The sequence below is a fragment of the Molossus molossus genome, unplaced genomic scaffold (assembly GCF_014108415.1).
Source record: "Molossus molossus isolate mMolMol1 unplaced genomic scaffold, mMolMol1.p scaffold_m16_p_12, whole genome shotgun sequence".
Classification (NCBI taxonomy): domain Eukaryota; kingdom Metazoa; phylum Chordata; class Mammalia; order Chiroptera; family Molossidae; genus Molossus; species Molossus molossus.
The window spans coordinates 54,479,365-54,499,754 of record NW_023425347.1 but is presented as its reverse complement, the minus strand read 5'-3'; the positions used below and the strand labels follow the sequence as shown (position 1 = coordinate 54,499,754).

Here is a 20,390-nt window from a genome sequence, read left to right as displayed (position 1 = left end):
TACACTCGTTTTATTTGTGGCAGTGTGATCCTGAATGCTTTGTGAATCTTTTGTATGTAGTGAATTGTTTACATGATGTTTTCTTTTTTCATTTGATTTTCTGCCTCTGTTCCCTCATTACAGATGTCATATACTTTCCACCTAAAGTTCTGACAAGGGTTGGGTCTAATGTTTCTTTTCACTGCATCTACAAAAATGGAAACAAGATTGTCTCCTCAAAAAAGATTGTTTGGTGGATGAATTTAGCTGAGAAAATTCCCGAAAGCAAGTATAACGTTGTGGGGGACCGTGTTAGCAAAGTCACTCTTCCCAACGTGAATGCAACCAAACCCCGAGGAAAGTTCACCTATGACGCAGTGTACTGCTGTCAGGAGAATGAGTGCCACCACCGCTACGCGGAACTCTACGTGCTGGGTAAGCATGCCGGGGCGTCCTCCCCTCTGTCCCACAAGATACACTTATCTGGTGGACGCTAGATTAGAGTCTCATTGAAGATGTAGGGACATTGTATTTTCATTAAAAACGTTTTGGTGTTTTTGCTGTATATTAATATTTTTATGTGTTTTAAATAGATGTCAATATCAATATATTATGTGAAACTGATGGGTACTTAACTAAAATGACTTGCAGATGGTCAACTAATGCAATCCAGTCACTCGTGGGGAGTACTTTGCAATTGAGGTATCACAGGTATGTGTTATTTTTGCTGTTTTTGTCCCCCCCCTCCCCCCGTGGGTATGGTGAGAGAAAAATTTCCTGTAGAAATATGGCCATCACAGTATTCTTGTAGATTATCTTCTTGAATGAGGAAGGTAGAATATATTTAATCAGGAAACAGTAATTGCTACTTTAGTCATTTAAATGCCATATTAGAAGTTGCCAGACCAATGTGGCTCAGTGGATTGAGCGTAATCCCATGTACCGAGAGGTCCCTGGATTCCCAGTCAGGGCACATGCCCGGATTGTGGGCTCCATTCCCCAGTATGGGGCGTGCAGGAGGCAGCCGATTGATGTTTCTCTCTCACATTGATGTTTCTATCTCTCTCTCTCCCTTCCTCTCTATCTAAAAAATCAATAGAAACATTTTAAAAAGTAAGAGCAAATAGTGGCACAAGGGCTATTTCAAAGAAGAGAAGTGCTTTGTATGTTTTCCGCTGGGGTGTCGATAGGGACTTAGTTATAAAAAAATGTTTTCTCCTCTGAGAAGACGAATGATATACTTGATTATATGATTCATATATGAATCAAGAATTGGTATCTTAAAAAATTATATTGCTTTGAACTAGAAAATATTAAGACACTGTAAGTATGCTGTAATTTATTATCTACTATGTTTTCAGTGTGTTGTTGAATTTAATCTGTATTGTGTAAGGAATTTATTTTCTTTCCCATCTCAGGGATGCCTTTGATCTATACTTTTAAAATTGTATCACTTAGGTATAATATTAGCTTAGCTTTCGAAGTGTTATAGGTTCTATCTCTAATTGGGTCATTATCTCCTTGTTAGAGCAATGCCATTTAGTTTCATTTGTATCCCCACTTAGTGCCTAATGAAATATTTAATAAGGGTCACTGTCTGCTTTTATGGAAAGACAAGATTGTATGTAGCTGGGAATTCCAAAATACCTGTTTAATAAGGACATCTATTTTCAGATGGAGCAAAAACTGTACCTGGTAAACAGCAAAGCAGAATTCTCCAATCTTACTGCTTTCATCAATGTTGTGTATTAATGGACTGTTTTCATTTCTTTCAAGGAGCAGCCTTTATTGTTCTGATGTTCCATCTATTCATCCCACGTCTGAACCCAAAGATTGTCATTTGCAGAGAGATGGTGTTTATGAATGCATATTTCAGCCAATCTTTCTATTATCTGGCTACACAATGTGGATAAGGATCAATCACTCTTTGGGTTCACTTGATTCTCCTCCAACATGTGTCGTTCCTGATTCCGTGGGTATGTTAAGTTGTGTTGTGTGTCTTCATTTTTATTAGCAGATTTGGATTTAGGTTGATTCAGGGTAACTGTTGTATTTTACCATTTTCTGATCGTATTAGATTTAATTTTTTTTCTGTTTACAGTGGAATTGAAAAGATAATCAGCATTAAAAAGTTTTACTTTAAGTTATTTGTAGCACTCTTTTTTTTTTAGCAGTAGGCATATTTTCAGTAGTATACTATTTGATGAATTATATTGGTTACTGGGAATAAAATTGAATAATATTCTATGAATGCACTACTTTGTATTTTCCCCCCAATATACTTATGGAAACATTTGGTGTTTTTAAATCTCAAATCTTTGGTGTTTAATTTAGGTATTCTGATGGTTTTTGTAATCTGAATAGTAATAACCCGAGGCTTTAATTTATGAGGCTGTGTAGGAAGCAGGATTCAAAATAGCTAAAGTCAAGTGAAGAAGAGAAAATAGACAAGGAATGATTTCAGAGGATTAGTATGACTGTGGAATCTTTGAGAAATGACTCATTCATGATTGTGTAGCAGAGGTAAAAGAATGAATTTTGGTGCTATGTACTATTTTGTTGGGAAATTATGCCAAACATTGCTATTTGACCCATTATGCTTTCAAATAATCAGTACACATCAGAATTAAAACCTGCATTTTGTTAAATATCAGATAAACTCATAATGTTTAGATTTCTTTTTCAACATGAAGTCCCAATTAATTAACACATGCACACACATACAATTTAGTTTGGTTCCATGTTAAGTGATTTTACTGTAGACAATACCTGTTTGGTACTAAATTTCCTAGGATAGCAAAGAACCCTTCTACCCCCTGTCCCACAAACATGCACAGATGTAGTTTCACATGTAATCTATAACAAATGCAACATGCATTCAGCTCTATATCTGAATAACCTAGATGTTACTCTCTTCAGTACTTAAATAAGGACTTTAAATTGGGCTTATATTGCCTGTTTAGTACTAGAAAACAATGTGGACATTAAACAGCTCCACCTCTGACTAGCTTTATAAACTAGGGCCAGGCACATAAGGGCTCTGTGACTGCTCATCACTCAATAAATGTGGACACCTCCTCATACTTCTCAGTGTGAGTACTGTGGGGACCACATAAACAATAGTACTTCAGAGCCTCTTTCCTGCAAACTGCATATTTATGGAATACTATATCCATAGGATAGCCATAGGATTCTGTCAAGTACAAGCACAGATTTAATGTCTTTGGGTCTCTAGAACATTCATAATGTACTTCCTTTCCTGAGGAGGAATTATTTTTTTAAGAGGTGAAATATATGTCATGTTTTATATATCATTTTATACTGGTTGCTGAAGAACGTCGTCTTGGTTTATGAAGAATTGAATAATCACGAGAAACTGTGTTCTAATGAAAAAGAGTGTTTTTGGTCACTGAGTTTAAAGTATCATTGTGGATGACGTGTGGGCGTCAGAGGCTCACACTGTTGTGCTTGGGCATTGACACTTCTGGTGTCAATGTATTCGGTGTCCAAATACATTGACTTTCTATAACGTCTTTTTCTATTTTTTAAAAAATGTTCTTGCCATTATAGTCACTTTTGCCTCCATTTCTCCCCCTTAAAAGCTTGATTTTCTTAGATTTTAGAGAACCAAGTCTTCGCTCTGTGAGACTACCTCTGACCTTGACCCAGGAATACTTATTAGTAGACAGTAGAAGCAGAGTTTGAAAGTCACACACGTGGAAATGGATGCAGTGCATGTTTTTTGCCTTTAATTAAAGTGCTGCCTGGAACAGAGTTTGCTGTTGATGTTTATCATGTGTTCAACATGGTATCTCGTGGGCGTAGGGCCGATGGCCCAATTTCTAATCAGGTCTTACTACAGATGTGCAGACTCACATGGACAGTGTGTTGATTTTTAAAAACCAACCTCTCCATTTCCAAAATAATCCCTTTCTTATGTATTACATAAAGTTGTAGGATTCCATAAAGTTATCTTATCCAGATGAGATAAGGAAGGTGAAATTTTTGAAAAAGAGATACTGCTTTATAAATATAAAGTATGGCGGTATGACATCATAATACTGGTTTTTAAACATTATTACTGTTATATGTACTGTTTTTTTAAATTTCTAGTGAAACCATTGCCTCCATCCAATGTGAAAGCCGAAATTACTGTAAAAATTGGATTATTGAAAATATCTTGGAAAAAGCCAATTTTTCCAGAGAATAATCTTCAGTTCCAGATTCGTTATGGTTTAAATGGAAAAGAAATACAATGGAAGGTACTTTTTACCTAGAAATTTCTTTAGCTTGCTTCACTAAATGTGATTTCTTATAACTTTTAAGAATTTTATTGCATAAAATGTATTTTGTTGGCAAAAGATTTATTTATTTAGTATATCCTTTGTATTCTGTAGCTATTTTTGTTAAAGAATAAAATTTCCCACAATCTATCAGTTCCCAAAGTGAGCTTTTCAAGAACATTGGTCCCATAAAATGTTCCTTAAAAAAAAAGCTTGCGATGACTAAGTAATTTCAGGAAACCCTGCATCACCGTGTGTTTCTAGTGTAGAGTCATAGTTTATTACACATTAAAGTTGAGAGAGGTCCTGCATTAAAGAAATATTTATGACTTCAGCCTGTGTTTCTCAAACTTATTTTACCCAGAAACCCTTTTTCCTCTAACATCTAATAATTTTCTTTTAATCCTCACCTGAGGATATGTTTCCATTTATTTTCAGATACAATGGGAGGGAGGGAGGGAGGGAGGGAGAGAGAGAGAAAAAAAAAGAAACATTGTCGTGAGAGAAACACATTGATTGGTTGCCTCCCACACAAACCCACCAGAGCTGGGGACCAAATTGCAATCAAGGTACATGCCCTTAACCTTAATGGGAATTGACCCCAAGACTCTTTGGTCTGCAGGCTGACACTCTAACCACTGAGCCAAACTGGCCAGGGCTCTAATAATATTCTTTAGTACACATGTATTCAATGGAACATATTTTGGAAGAAGCTGCTTTTATCAAACAGCCAGAATCATACCCATAGTTGCAACTGTGCATACGACAACTTGCCATGTCAGCTTTCTGAGGCAGCCTGCAAATACCTACAAATATCAGGAACCATAACTATGTCATTAGATCCTTAATTTTAACTGAAATGAATGCGACCATTTACCTGCTTATTGAGGAGACCGAACATCAAATATCAGAGATTCTCTACAGCAGGCCCTAGTAACTACTAGGTTAAAGTTCTTATGGATAGAGGATTAGTGGAACAGAGATGAGTAATAAAAGGGGTAAGAGAGCAACTGGGAAGTGAGGGCACCAGGGAACCAGTCCAAATCTGACTCCAAGAAGGAAATCACAAGATGACCAAGACAGTCCTTATCTTGAAGGAGCTCGCGATCCAAGCCTCATATGAGCATTTTCAAAGCCAGAAGACATGAAATCAGTTCTCTCTTAAATTTGGAGTAGTGTTAAGGTTTAAAATAAAATGCAATTCTGGGCCCTTTAGCTACCTATGTGTTAGTAACGGTCAGTCTAATGCTTTGACTTATGTTACAGATGTATGAGGTATATGATGCAAAATCCAAGTCTGTTAGTCTCCCGGTGCCAGACCTGTGTGCAGTCTATGCTGCTCAGGTGCGCTGTAAGAGGCTGGATGGACTGGGATACTGGAGTAACTGGAGTACTCCAGCCTACACAGTTGTCATGGATATAAAAGGTCTGTAGAGATTTTGTAAAGTATCTTAAAATTGCATACATATGTGTTTCATATATGACTGAAAAATATTCCTTCTGAGAACGCATGTAGAACTTGGGCTCCTTGTTTTGCAGTTCCTATCAGAGGACCTGAATTTTGGAGAATAATTAATGAAGACACCACTAAAAAAGAGAGAAATGCCACTTTACTTTGGAAAGTATTTCTGCTTTTTATGTTATTCTTCATTGTTCATAACCCTGTCATTTTAGGCCCTGCAGTCCCATATTTCATTTCCACGTGGAGAGGTGAGCGCAGATAGCCGAGCTGCTGGTGGAGGGCATGCGGCGCGGAGTTAGGAGACTTGAACTCATTCTCAGCGAGACGTGTTGTAGTTATGCCGGTACCACTTTGGCAAAGTCCCCTGGACTCTTTAGCCTCATCTGTAGAAAAATAGGGTTACACTAGATGACATCTTGCATTCCTTCAAGTTCAAAAATTCTATTTGTATTTAATCCTAAACAAAGTCAATGTGGCCTTCTCCACATACCTCAAGGATATCTGAAACAAGAGATAGACTCTTTGCAGTGGATATGTCCATAAACAGTGGCTATTCAGCCTAACACTTTTCTTTTCTTTTAATTTAATTTTATTATTGATTTTAGAGAGAGAGGAAGGGAGAGGGAGAGAAGGATAGAAACATCGATGAGAGAGAACATCGACTGGCCGCCTCCCGCATGCCCCCCACTGGGGATCGGGCCCACAAACTGGGCATGTATCCTGACTGGGAATCGAACTGGCGACCTCTTGGTGCATGGGTCAATGCTCAACCATTGAGCCACACCGGCTGGACAGCCTTACACATTTCAAAGGATTCTCTCTCCCATGTGAATTGACATCTATCCTAAGTGAGTGGATTATTTTTGGTCAGAATTTTGGGGAGACACAAACATTCAGTGCACAGCAACGTTATTTGTCATTAGGGAACCATGAATTAAAACAGCAGTGAGATACCACTACACATTTCTTAGAATGGTTACCAAAAAACCTGACCACACATTGCTGGCAAGGATGCAAAGCAACAGGAAGTTTTCTTCTTTGCTGGTGCGACTGCAAAATGGAAGACAGTTTGGTAGCTTCTTACAAAGTCAAACATAGTGTTGCCATATCCAGCATTGTACTATCATTAGGTGTTTACCCAACTGATTTGAAAACCTGTGTTCGCATAAAATTTGCACATACAAGTTCATAGCAGCTTTATTCATAATCACCCAAAACTGGAAGCAAGCAAGATATTCTTCTATAGATGAGTAGATAAACAAACTATGGTATTTCCATACAGTGGAATGTTATTCAGTGATCAAAAGAAATGACTATCAAGCCACAAAAAGACATGGATGAATCTTAAATGCATGTAGCTAAGTGGAAGAAGCCCATCTGAAAGGGCTACATGATGATTCCATATACATGATGTTCTGAAAGAGGCATAACTGTCGAGAAGATAGATCAGTGGTTTCTAGGGGTTTGGCTGATGGGGAATAGTTTGAATAGGTGAAGCACGAGGGATTTTTTTATGGCAGTGAAACTATTCTGTAGATTGCCATGCTGGGTCCATCGCATGGTGACTACACATGCACTTGTCAAGACCCATGCGACTGTGGAGCAGAGCGCAAACCTGAATGTCTGCAAAGTAAAAATAAGTCACTTAGGGGGTTGGAGGATCCTGGGATGGAATCCAGACTGGGACAAAAGAATCTAACTGTATTACAAGGGTATGCCAAACCTCACTGAAGGAGCTGGGAGAAAAAGGTGCAGGCCTAAGTAACTGTAAATGAGCGGATTCTTAAAACTAAAGGCAAAAGGAATGGTATTGTGCACTGAGTTCTGTTTGACAAAGTTAATTATCATGGGTTAACGATTCTGGTCCTACTATACATGTAACCTGGAACTGAACAGTAAGGAAATGGATGTGGATGGTAGGACTCAGTTGTCTCATTGTTGTACTGGTTGTAGAGCAGCGACGGTCAAAAGACCAGAATGATCCACATGGCAAGGGATTCGAGTTGGAGACATCAGTATGAACTCCTGTTCAGCTTAATATGGCTACAGATGGATTTCTTTAGAAATATGTATAGATAGGTGAAATACAGGAATGAGTATACAGACATGTATTTTCTTCCTTTGTAAGCTGAGAGGGCCTTGAAGTCATGGTACTCCAGAGCACAGAGCACACCCAGATTTGTTTCCAATACCATTCTCCAGTAAAAGCAGCTGAGGTTCCTTGAAAAATGGCTAGTTTGGGTCTGGGGCAGGACATACACAAGATGAATAGAGCATCTTTTAGTACCAAAAAATAAGGAAATTTATCATCATTTTTAATTGATGGTTACAAAAGTAAATATTTGTATATGAAAACTGATAGATTTTTAAAACAAAATGTGAAATTTGCATGACGTTTTAGACATTTTATTCCTGCAGTGGTTGCACAAATCTTACCCCACCCTCACCCCAGCTTAACCTAGATTATTGCAAGCCCTGTAGGGATAGGTGTATGTGCTTGTTTTTTTTGTTTTGTTTTTCTGATATTTCTGACTTGTGGGAATCTCAATGACAAAAAACATAAGAAAGAAAACAATTACAATTGAGCAGCCCTGGTCTAGTCTGTTGCATAGTTAAGCTTTCTGTGGGTTTACAAAGGGTTGTAGCACTTGTTCTTACTTGAAACAGGTGAAGTGATGGGAGAGTGGTGTGTTCTGTAGAATGGAGGACTGGCATTGGGTGAAATCTGTAATTTGCACTGGAATTGTCAGTGAGCTGGTATAATTTCTTTAAAGCCTAGGACTGAAATTCTGGGCTGCCATGCACACTGAACTCGCAGCCCCTATTATTGAAGTGGCAGCACATTGGGGGAAGGGAAAATGAGTGACACATTTTACTGGATTAATATATGTGATTAACGTCTTTCAGCTTTCCTGTTTCTTTTTCTTTTTTGTCTTTATTGATTTGAGGGAGCGAGGAAGTGAGAGGGAGAGAGAGATGGAAACATCGATGAGAGAGAACATCGACTGACTGCCTCCTGCATGTCCCCCACTGGGGATCAGGACCACAACCTGGGCATGTGTCCTGACCGGGAATCGATCTGGTGACCTATTGGTGCATAGCTCGACACTCCACTGAGCCACACCAGCTGGACAGCTTTTCTGTTGCTGTACAGAACCAGAGAGTTATTCTTTTTTTTTAGATGAAGAAACTTTCAACTCTCTTTCAGCCTTTCTTTTCTTTAAAATCAGAGTGAAACTTTTAGGTTTGTCTTCATACCATATTATCTTCCAATGACTTATTCTCTGAATCTTAAGAAAAAATAGCCAGAAGGGGAAAATAACATTCCTATGCTCCATACCCACTTGACACCTTCACTGAGCCAGTGGTTCGAGGTGGACCCTCCCCTATCGGACCTCCCCATGGCCCAGCCTGGCAATGGGCAGGGCTGCTTCCCAGGGGGAAATGTGTAATGACAGCTCCCTGAGCTCAGTGGGTATAAAAATCATTGTAGCCCTTAATCTCATCAGTTTTCATGTTTACTCCAGCCCCTGATGAAAAATGACTCACTGTGCAGTGTGAGAAGATACGTGGTAAAGCATCACACTTCCCGCAATGGAACCTGGTCGGAAGATGTGGGGAATCACACCGCGTTCACTTTCCAGTGGACGGAGCAAACACACACCGTTACAGTTCTGGCCGTCAATTCGATTGGTGCCTCTTTCACAAATTTTAATTTAACATTCTCGTGGCCCATGAGCAAAGGTAAGAACAAGTGGATGGGGAACCTGTGCCCTTTTCAATATTTAATCTTTTCAAATTCCTCCCATTCTGAATGGTCTTCCAGGAAGTCTGTGATTCCCTGAATCTGAAAGTCTCTGTTGTTACCTTGATCTCTTCTTTGTTTAAAAAAATAAACTAAAAAGGAGCCCCAAGCGCGGGACCACCTGCTCCCACCACCCTGACCAGTGGGCTGTCCGTCCTGCACCCGGGCCGCAGCCGCTCCCCTCGCAACTGCACCCTCCTGCCCGCCTGGGCCTCCACAGCTCCCTCCGCACCTCCTCACCCTTCAGGTCTGCGTGGGAGGCGCAGCTCTTCCTGGAGCCCCCCACACAGCAGCCACGCCACACCCACACGTGTCCCGGAACAAGCAAGGAGATTCCAAAATGGCGGCGGAGTGAACGGAAGCTACACAGACCATCTGCCAGGACCAAACTGTAATTACAACTAAAACAGACAAATCCACAGAAAAAGCAACAGAAAAGCAGCTTGCGAGGACCACGTAACCAGGGACACTGACTCCATCCCGGTAGGCTTGCGAAGGTGCGAGACGGGCTGGGAGCCCACGGTCGGCAGCTCGGCAGCGGCCTTAGCTGGGAGCGGCGCCCTCGGGTTACACTCCCAGGCAGCTCCACAGCGCAGAGCCGGGCCAGAGGCTAAAACAGCCACAGCCACTCACCATGGGCCGCCGTAGAGGGAGGGCAGACTGGACTGGAGCTGTGTGGGGACACTCGGGATTTGCAAGGCACTCAGAGCCTTTGCCAAGTGCAGCCACGCAGGAAGTGGCCACATTGCTCCTTCTCAGGGCTCTGGGGAGAGGTGGCGGCCCCTCCCTCGGAGATCCAACCCCATCCTGTTGGCCATTGAAGTGCTAATTGAGCCGTAATAATAACCAGCATCTGCCCCACTTTCGGGAAATCCCCTTATGCTGAGCACCTGAGGGAGTTTTTCAATCAACTGACAACCCAAAACTCTTCAAGTAACCTGGACTGCTAGCCTCCAGGCAAAAAGCTAGAGGATAACACTACCATTCCTCGGCTAACAACTCTAACCAGGAAAGTAAGACTTAACAGTGGTGTTTAACGTGGATACTCCCTCGCTCATGTAAACCCAAGAGAGGGAGCCACAAGAACAGAACACCAATACCCACAGGGAAAACTTGGCAGGCTCCAAAGCCCACTGTGATAGCCAAAATGGTGAAACACAGAAACAAAAGCCAAATGAAAGAACAAGAGACCTCCACCGAAGACGATAGCAATGTGGAGCAGTTAGGCATGTTAACAGAGCTAGAATTCAGAGCCGTGATATTGAGGAAGCTCAACAGCATGAGTAAGGACATAGAAATGCTGAAAAGAAACCAATTGGAAATTAAAAACCACCAAGAAGAGATCAAGAATGACATATCAGAAATAAAGAACACATTGAAAGGTCTAAAGAGGAGAGTAGAGGAAGCTGAGAACTGGATCAGCGAATTAGAAGACAGGGTAGAAAAAAATCAACCAATCAGGAAACCAAAAGGAAAAAAAAAAAACAATTGAAAAAAAGGAAGACAGCTTAAGAGAAGTGTGGGACAACTGGAAACGTAATAATATTCGCATCATAGGAGTCCTCGAAGAAGAAGAAAATGAGCAAAGGTTAGAGAATATATTCAAAGAAATTGTTGCAGAAAACTTCCCTAATTTGGTGAAGGAAGAAGGCATTCAAGTTCAAGAAGCACAGAGAGACCCAAGTAAGAAGAACCCAAACAGACCCACACCAAGACACATAGTAATTAAAATGCCAAAAAATAAAGACAAAGAGAGAATCCTAAAAGCAGCAAGAGATAAGCAACAGGTTACCTACAAAGGAAACCCCATAAGTCTCTCAGCGGACTTCTCACAAGAAAGACTACAGGCCAGAAGGGAATGGCATGAAGTAATCAAGGTCATGAAAAACAAGGATCTGAATCCAAGACTACTCTATCCAGCAAGGGTGTCGTTCAAAATAGAAGGTCAAATACAGAGCTTCCCAGACAAAAAAAGGCTAAGGGAATACTTTAGCACCAAAGAAGCACTACAAAAAATGTTAAAAGGACTGCTGTAATTAGTAGAAGAAATAGAAAGAAAAATATAACCAAACTAAACAAAAATGGCAATAAATAAGTACATATCAATAATCACCTTAAATGTAAATGGACTGAATGCTTCCATAAAAAGACACAGAGTAGCTGATTGGATAAGAAAGCATGACTCATCTATATGTTGTTTACAAGAGACCCACCTCATAACAAAGACTCACATAGATTAAAAGTGAAGGGATGGAAAAAAATCTTCCAAGCAAACGGAAAGCAAAAAAAAGCTGGGGTAGCAATACTCATATCTGATAAAATAGATTTCAAAATGAAGGCCATAACTAGAGACAAAGAAGGCCACTACATAATATTGAAAGGACCTATCCAACAGGAAGATATAACCTTGATAAACATATATGCACCCAATATAGGAGCACCAAAATATATTAAAAATCTTCTGGAGGACTTCAAAGGAGAAATCAACAGCGATACAATCATAGCAGGGGATTTCAACATCCCGTTGACACCACAGGATAGATCCTCTAGACAAAAAATTAGCAAGGAAACAGAGACTATAAAGGAAGCACTAGACCAAATGGATTTAATAGATATCTACAGAGAATAACATCCCAAAACTACAGAATTCACATTCTTCTCAAGTTCACATGGGACATTCTCAAAGGTAGACCACATGATAGGACACAAACTAAATCTCTACAAGTTCAAGAAGATTGAAATTGTATCAAGCATCTTCTCAGATCATAATGGCATGAAACTAGAAATCAATTGCAACAAAAACATGCAAAGACATTTGAACACATGGAGGCTAAATAGCATGTTATTAAACAATAAATGGGTTACCGAGGAGATGAAGGAAGAAATTAAAAACTTTCTGGCAACAATGAAAATGAACACAGAACAACACAAAATCTATGGGATGCAGCAAAAGCAGTTCTGAGAAGGAAGTTCATAGCACTACAGGCCTACCTCAAGAAACAAGAAAAATATCTAATTGACTGTCTAACCTCACAACTTAAAGAACTAGAGAGCAAACAAAAAGAAAACCCCAGAGCAAGTAGAAGGAAGGAAATAGTAAAGATCAGAGCAGAAATAAATGACATAGAAACCAAAAAACAATTCAAAGGATCAATGAAACAAAGAGCTCGTTTTTCGAAAAGATAACCAAGATTGATGGACCCTTAGCTAGACTTACCAAGAAACAAAGAGAGAGAACCCAAATGCACAAAATCAGAAATGAAAGGAGAAGTAACAACTGATACCACAGAAATACAAAAGATTGTTAACAGCTGCTATGAACAAATATATGGCAACAAATTCCACAATCTAAGCGAAATGGACAAATTTCTAGAAACACACAGTCTCCCAAAACTGGACCGGGAAGAGATAGAAAACTTGAACAGACCAATAACAACTAAGGAAATTGAAGAGGTAATAAAGACTCTCCTAGCAAACAAAAGTCCAGGCCCAGATGGCTTACAGGGGAGTTTTACCAAACATTCAAAAAAGTACTAACACCCATTCTCCTCAAACTATTTCAAAAAATTCAAGAAGAAGAAAGACTTCCAAACTTATTTTATGAGGCCGGCATAATTCTAATTTCAAAACCAGAAAAAGACACTATAAAGAAAGAAAACTACAGGCCAGTATCCCTGATGAACATAGACGCCAAAATCCTGAACAAAATGCTAGCAAATCGGATCCAGCAATACATCAAAAAAATTATTCACCATGACCAAGTGGGATTCATTCCAGGATTTATTCAAATCAATAAATGTGATACACCACATAAACAAAATGAAGAATAAAAATTACATGATCATATCAATAGATACTGAAAAAGCATTTGACAAAATCCAGCATCCATTTCTGATAAAAACGCTCAGCAATATGGGAATAGAGGGATCATATCTCGACATAATAAAGGCCATATATGAAAGACCTACAACCAACATCATACTCAACGGGCAGAAACTAAAAACATTTCCCTTAAGAACAGGAACAAGACAGGGATGTCCACTTTCACCACTCTTATTTAACATTGTACTGGAAGTCTTAGTCACAGCAATCACATGAAAAAATAAAATAAAATAAAAGGGATCCAGATTGGAAAGGAGGAAGTGAAACTCATTATTTGCAGATGACATGATATTATACATAGAAAACCCTAAAGACTCTATCAAAAATCTACTAGACTTAATAAATGAATTTGGCAAAGTAGCAGGATAGAAAATTAACGTCAAGAAATCGATGGCATTCTTTTTTTTTTTTTTTTTTTTATCCTCACCCGAGGACATTTTTCCATTTTTTGTACAGATAGAGCGGGAGGGAGAGAGAGGAAGGGAGAGAGAGAGAGAAACATCGATGTGAAGGGACACATCGAGTGGCTGCCACCCGCACGACCAACCAGGGCCGGGGACAAACTGCAACCGAAGTACGTGCCCTTAGCGGGAACCGAACCCGGGTCTCTGCGGACCGCAGGCTGACGCTCTAACCGCTGAGCCAAACTGGCCAGGGCATCGATGGCATTCTTATACACCAATGATGAACCCACAGAAAGAGAAAGAGAAACTAAAAAAAAAATCCCATTTACCATCGCGGCAAAACAATTAAGATACCTAGGAATAAACTTAACCAAAGAAGTAAAGGACCTATTTGCAGAAAACTACAGGACATTGAAAAAAGAAATAGAGGAAGATATAAAAAAGTGGAGCCCTGGCCAGTTTGGCCCAGCGGTTAGAGCGTCGGCCTGCGGTCCGGAGAGACCCGGGTTCAGTTCCCGCTAAGGGCACGTACTTCGGTTGCAGTTTGTCCCCAGCCCTGGTTGGTCGTGCGGGTGGCAGCCACTCGATGTGTCCCTTCACGTCGATGTTTCTCTTTCTCTCTCCCTTCTTCTCTCTCCCTCCCACTCTATCTGTACAAAAAAATGTAAGAATGTCCTCAGGTGAGGATAAAAAAAAAAAAAAAGTGGAAGCACATAGCTTGTTCATGGATTGGAAGAATTAACATCATTAAAATGTCCATACTACCCAAAGCAATCTATTGATTCAATGCAATCCCCATCAAAATACCAATGACATATTTCACAGAACTAGAACAAATACTTCAAAAGTTCATATGGAACCAAAAAAGACCCCGAATAGGCACAGCAATATTGAAAAAGAAGGACAAAGTAGGTGGGATCACAATACCAGGTATCAGGTTATACTACAAAGTGACTGTAATCAAAACAGCCTGGTACTGGCACAAGAACAGGCATATAGACCAGTGGAACAGAACTGAAAACCCAGAAATGGACCCAAGGCAATATACTCAATTAATATTTGACAAAGGTGGCAAGAGCATACAGTGGAGTAAAGACAGCCTCTTTAATAAATGATGTTGGGAAAATTGGACAGCTACATGCAAAGAAGTGAAACTAGACCATCAACTTACATCATACACAAAAATAAACTCAAAATGGATAGAAGACTTAAATGTGACCTGTGAATCCATAAAAATCCTAGAAGAAAAATGTAGGCAACAAAATTTCGGACATTATACGCAGCTGAATTTTCACTGATACATCACCCAAGGCAACAGAAACAAAGGAAAAAATAAACACATGGGAGTTCATCAAACTCAAAAGCTTCTGCACAGCAAAAGAAACAGCCATCAAAATGGAAAGGAACCCACTGTATGGGAGAACATCATTGCCAATGATACATCAGATAAGGGGTTAATTTCTAAATTATATAGAGTACTCATACAACTCAACAAAAGGAAGACAAAGAACCCAATTAAAAAATGGGCAGAGGAGCTGAATAGACACCTCTCCAAACAGGACATACAAATGGTTAAGAGACATATGAAGAAATGCTCAACATCACTAATCATCAGAGAGATGCAAAATAAAACAACAATGAGGTATCACCTCACACCTGTCAGAATGGCCCGCCATCAACAAATCATCAAACAAGTGTTGGTGAGGGTGTGGAGAAAAGGGGACACTAATACATTGCTGGTGGGAATGCAGACTGGTGCAGCCACTATGGAAAACAATATGGTGGTGTCTCAAAAAATTAAAAATTGAACTTCCATTTGACCCAGTGATCCCGCTTCTAGGAATATACCTTAAGAAGCCTGAAACACCAATCAGAAAGAATATATGTACCCCCATGTTCATAGCAGCACTATTTACAATAGCTATGATCTGGAAACAGCCCAAGTGTCCCTCAGTAGATGAATCCATCAGTAGACGAATGGATAAAAAAGCAGTGGTACATATACACAATGGAGTACTATGCAGCTGTGAGAAAGAAAGATCTCTTATCCTTTGAGACGACATGGAGGGACCTGGAAAGTATTATCCTAAGTGAAACAAGCCAAGCAGAAAAAGACAAATTCCACATGATCTCACTTATATACAGAATATAATGAACATAACAGTCTGAGGAATAGGGTAGACCCAGAAACATGGAAGTAGGGTACAGACTGACAACCCTCAGAAGTGGGCGTGGTGGGGGGTGGGATGAGATAAACCACAGAACTTATATGCATTTATGCATAACCAATGGACATGGACAACAAAGCCGGGGACGGGGCCAGGTGGGGGGAGGAGGGTGTCAATGGGGTAAAAAAGGAGAAACATCTATAACAAAAATAAAATTTAAAAATAAAGAATAAAAAAAAATAACAAACTAGATTGTACCTTGATTATGTAATATGGTCCTGGGGTTTTCACGTGGTAGAACATGGTTTAAATGATATTAGAATAAATAAATTAGAGAATATTCTAATAAATTTAATAGTTTTGAACCTGTGGAGGTCGTAGGTAAATCAGTCTCACTCTCCTCCTCTCCATATATATAAGTATGTACACATGCCCCCACATGTATATATAAATATGTAAAATAATTACATATACATGTGTTATATGGATTACATATATATGTAATAATATGACGTATTATATGGATAAAAGTAATTGCACAGACATGAAAATTAACCTGTACTTCATTTAATATGAGTGATGAACCCTCTTTAATTACTTTGGACATATTTGATTAATCAGAGAATTAAGAACAACTTTCAATAGAAGTTTCTAATCTGGATTGTATATTCAAAGTGTAAGTTCTTAATGGAAAATTCAAATTCTCTGTACCTCTATCGGTCTCCTCCAGGAAACCTGTGTTTATTATTTTAATTAGATATGTCCTGTCCTTTTCTTAACTCTCATAGTGCTTTCTACCTTTCTTAAGGTATTTTATATCATGCTTTATGTCATGGTTAGTTTTGTACAGATAGCATACACTTCTTTTTTTTTTTTTCCATTCTTTGTTCAGATAGAGCAGGAGGGAGAGAGAGAGAGAGAAACATCGACGTGAAAGGGACACATCGAGTGGCTGCCACCCGCACGAACAACCAGGGCCGGGGACAAACTGCAACCGAGGTACATGCCCTTAGCGGGAACCGAACCCGGGTCTCTCCGGACCGCAGGCCAACGCTCTAACCGCTGACCCAAACCGACCAGGGCTAGCATACACTTCTTTTAAGTTCTACGGCATCTGCCCACGATTTTATGAAAAAGATTTTTAATCACCATGTTCTAGAAACATTTACCAAATGCTGTACTGTGCTAGGTGGTGGGAATTCTGATGTGAGAAAAACTATAGTGGTCTCAGCATCCATAGAGTCTAATAGGCAAGACAGACATTAATCAGATAATCCTAGAAGTGAATGCCTATTTACAGACGTAAGTGTTCCCAGGAAAGGAATGTAATTGTATAAAAGGAGGGAAAATAGGAACTTGACCTGGTACTGAGGGTCAGAGAAGCTTTCTTGAGGAAGTACTGTGGGAACTGAACTGCCCCAAAGTGTGGGGGGAAGAGCATTGGCTCCTGAGAGAGGAACAGTCTGAACAAAAGTCCTTATGGCACAGCAAAGGATGTGCAGGAGGAACAGGGTGCTCTGGGGCAGAAAATCCTCAAGGTCAAGAGGTAGGCTGAGGCTTGGCCCTCAGGGCCTAGTAGACACGACGGGAGTTTATCCTCATACATGAAGTCCACTTGTAGTGGGACTCTGTGTAGAGGGTGCTAAAGTGATCAGATCTGTGCCCCAGAGCAAGGCTCCAGCAGAGGGACGGAAGAGCTTGGAGGGAGTTGGAAAGGGGTCGGCTTGTGCAGTATTCCAGTAGAGAACCCCTTTCCACCATCCCCAGAATTTCGTGTTTTAGGCATTAGGTAATATCTTGTTTCTCTTCCAAGGCGTATATTTCCACGCCTCTCAGCATAAGTTACTCCTGTAACACAAAAATAATTGCCACGTATTATACGTTTTCTGTAAATGTCTGCCTTCTCCACCTTCTTCCTTTTTTTTTTTTGGTAGGTTATATGTTTTTGAAAGGTATTAGGAGATTTTCATTAATTTTGATTTTAAAAATAAATTTCTTTCTTTTCCCCCTCAGTAAATATTGTGCAGTCACTCAGTGCTTATCCTTTAAACAGCAGTTGTGTGATTCTTTCCTGGATGCTATCACTTAGTGATTACAATCTGATGTATTTTATTCTTGAGTGGAAAATTCTTAATGAAGACAATGAAATTAAATGGCATAGAATCCCTTCATCTGTTAAGAAGTATTATATCCATGGTAAGTTTACTATTCTTTCATAGGTTTCTCTTATGGATTAGTATGATACTACAGATTATTAATTCAGTTAACAGAACCAGTTAATTAAATAAAACCTCAAAAATATAGATAATGCTACCATCTAATACTTGTAATTTTATCACCTTACCATACATGTTTAATTCTATTTTATTTGATCCTTTTCCATTTAAATATTTTACACAGTTGTCATCGTACCACAGCCTCTACCACTTTTCTTCTGATTTGTTCCTTTGATACCTCACAAACATGTTTCTGCTTTCTCCCCAGTCCCTTTCAGAATCTACTCAGACTGTTTATTTATTTGAGGACTATTTGTGTTGCTTCCAGCTTTACCTTTTAAGCCAATTTGTAATGACTTTTGATATCTACTGCCAAGTTGGTCTCCCAAATTGTGTACCAACTTATAATGCCACTAGCAATGAGTGGGCGTGCTGTGCTGAAGGTCTGCGGATCTGGGACCTGGTGACGTAGGCTGGCACAGACTCCCCTATGAAGGCCATTTGCCCCAGGAGGTGGCCGCCAAGCTTAAGGATAATAAAGCATTTCCAGCTCTGAGTTAGGGTTAAGTATAGGGAAGCTAAGGATTGCCATGATCTTCTTATGTATATCATCCCAAAGACTCATACTTTTATTTATTTATTTTTCTAATGTAGCATTAGGGGAAATAGAAACAAATTATTGATAGACAACTAAATTCATTTCATTACCACTGTTGTCCAGGTGGTTCCTCTGTGCTTTCCTTTAAACCGTGTGTACCTCAGGCTTCAAAGAGATTTATCTCTTGTGAAGTGATTTTGTATATTAGTAGTACTTGGTAGATTTATTTTGAGCTTTGCTGTGGAGATGGTTGTCCTCCATGAAGCTAAACTCCTGGATATTGCAAAGAGAAACCCCACCTTTGATATAGGAGTTCACGGGACTTTAGTCTTCCAGCTGCCATAGATGGGGAAACTAATTAGGCTAAATTCCTATAGAAAGGGAAGATTGCTCGCTTTGGAGATACAGGACAGGAGGTAGAGCGTGTCCTTGACAGGGAAATAAAAATCTCATATACTCTGAACTTGAACAAAGTGGCTGTCACTGGAATATGCCTGTGAAAAATTGCTAGCTCCTATCTTCGGGTAAGATTTAAAAAATGGTATTTGTAAAATTATTGTTTTTATCAGGAGAATTTGGAGTGCTTAGTTTGTTTTAGTAACTCCCTTAATTATCAGTTTCAATCCACAAATAACAACTAATTTCTATGTTTGGAAATATAGGAGGGTCACTGAAAATTATTTTACACAGATTTCACTTATTTATATTAATTCATTAATGTGTTTTTCTCTTCAGATCATTTTATTCCAATTGAGAAGTATCAGTTCAGTCTTTACCCAATATTTATGGAAGGAGTGGGGAAACCGAAGATAATTAATAGCTTTACCCAAGGTAAACTTTTACTAGTTTCTTTTTATATAGATGTATAGTTTCCTATGTAGCAGTAATGTTGCCATCTGGTTATTCTCTGGATGAAACAGTGGAAGAGGCCAGAGTCTTATGTACTAGGGGTACTTGCAGTCAGGGTCTGTGGCTCTGTGGTGTAAGAAGAAGGCTAATTGGGCATGGTATTGAATTATTGAATTCTTGTATTGGTTAGTAAAGCTTTCAGCCTCAAATTGATAAAAAGTTGATGTAAATAAAATAAAGGAAAATACACAGCTATACAATAAAAACATCTTCATAGAGACTAATTAGAAATATATTATTTTCTGTACATTTTTATCTAATGTATATAAATGTAGCTTCCCCAAAGAATACATTTGGGGGCATATATTTGTGAGTTCATACATTTTTTTTTTTTTTTTTATCCTCACCAGAGGACATTTTTCCATATTTTGTTCAGATAGAGTGGGAACGAGAGAGAGAGAGAGAGAAACATTGACACAGTGAAAGGGACACATCGAGTGGCTGCCACCCGCACGATCCAACCAGGGCCCGGGACAAACTGCAGCCGAGGTACATGCCCTTAGCAGGAACCGAACCTGGGTCTCTCTGGACCGCAGGCCAATGCTCTAACCTCTGAGCCAAACCAGCCAGGGAAATACATTTTAATAAGTCTTCTAAAGGAAATATTTTTCCTCTGAAAATAAAACTGAAGAGAGACTGTTATAGACTGGGCCTTTCATATTTCTGATTCATCTCACCATATTT

At 39.4% G+C, this 20,390-nt stretch overlaps 1 protein-coding gene across 1 annotated transcript in view; it reads left to right on the top strand.

Moving 5' to 3' along the window:
• LEPR (leptin receptor) overlaps positions 1 to 20,390 on the top strand; it is a 71,988-nt gene that overhangs the window by 36,909 nt on the left and 14,689 nt on the right. Inside the window, exons 7-15 of the mRNA XM_036256271.1 lie at positions 124 to 414; positions 573 to 690; positions 1,756 to 1,955; positions 4,093 to 4,241; positions 5,529 to 5,688; positions 5,802 to 5,884; positions 9,252 to 9,468; positions 17,997 to 18,179; positions 19,533 to 19,628. Coding sequence (XP_036112164.1) covers positions 124 to 414; positions 573 to 690; positions 1,756 to 1,955; positions 4,093 to 4,241; positions 5,529 to 5,688; positions 5,802 to 5,884; positions 9,252 to 9,468; positions 17,997 to 18,179; positions 19,533 to 19,628 — 1,497 coding nt within the window. The remainder of the gene's footprint in view (positions 1 to 123; positions 415 to 572; positions 691 to 1,755; positions 1,956 to 4,092; positions 4,242 to 5,528; positions 5,689 to 5,801; positions 5,885 to 9,251; positions 9,469 to 17,996; positions 18,180 to 19,532; positions 19,629 to 20,390) is intronic.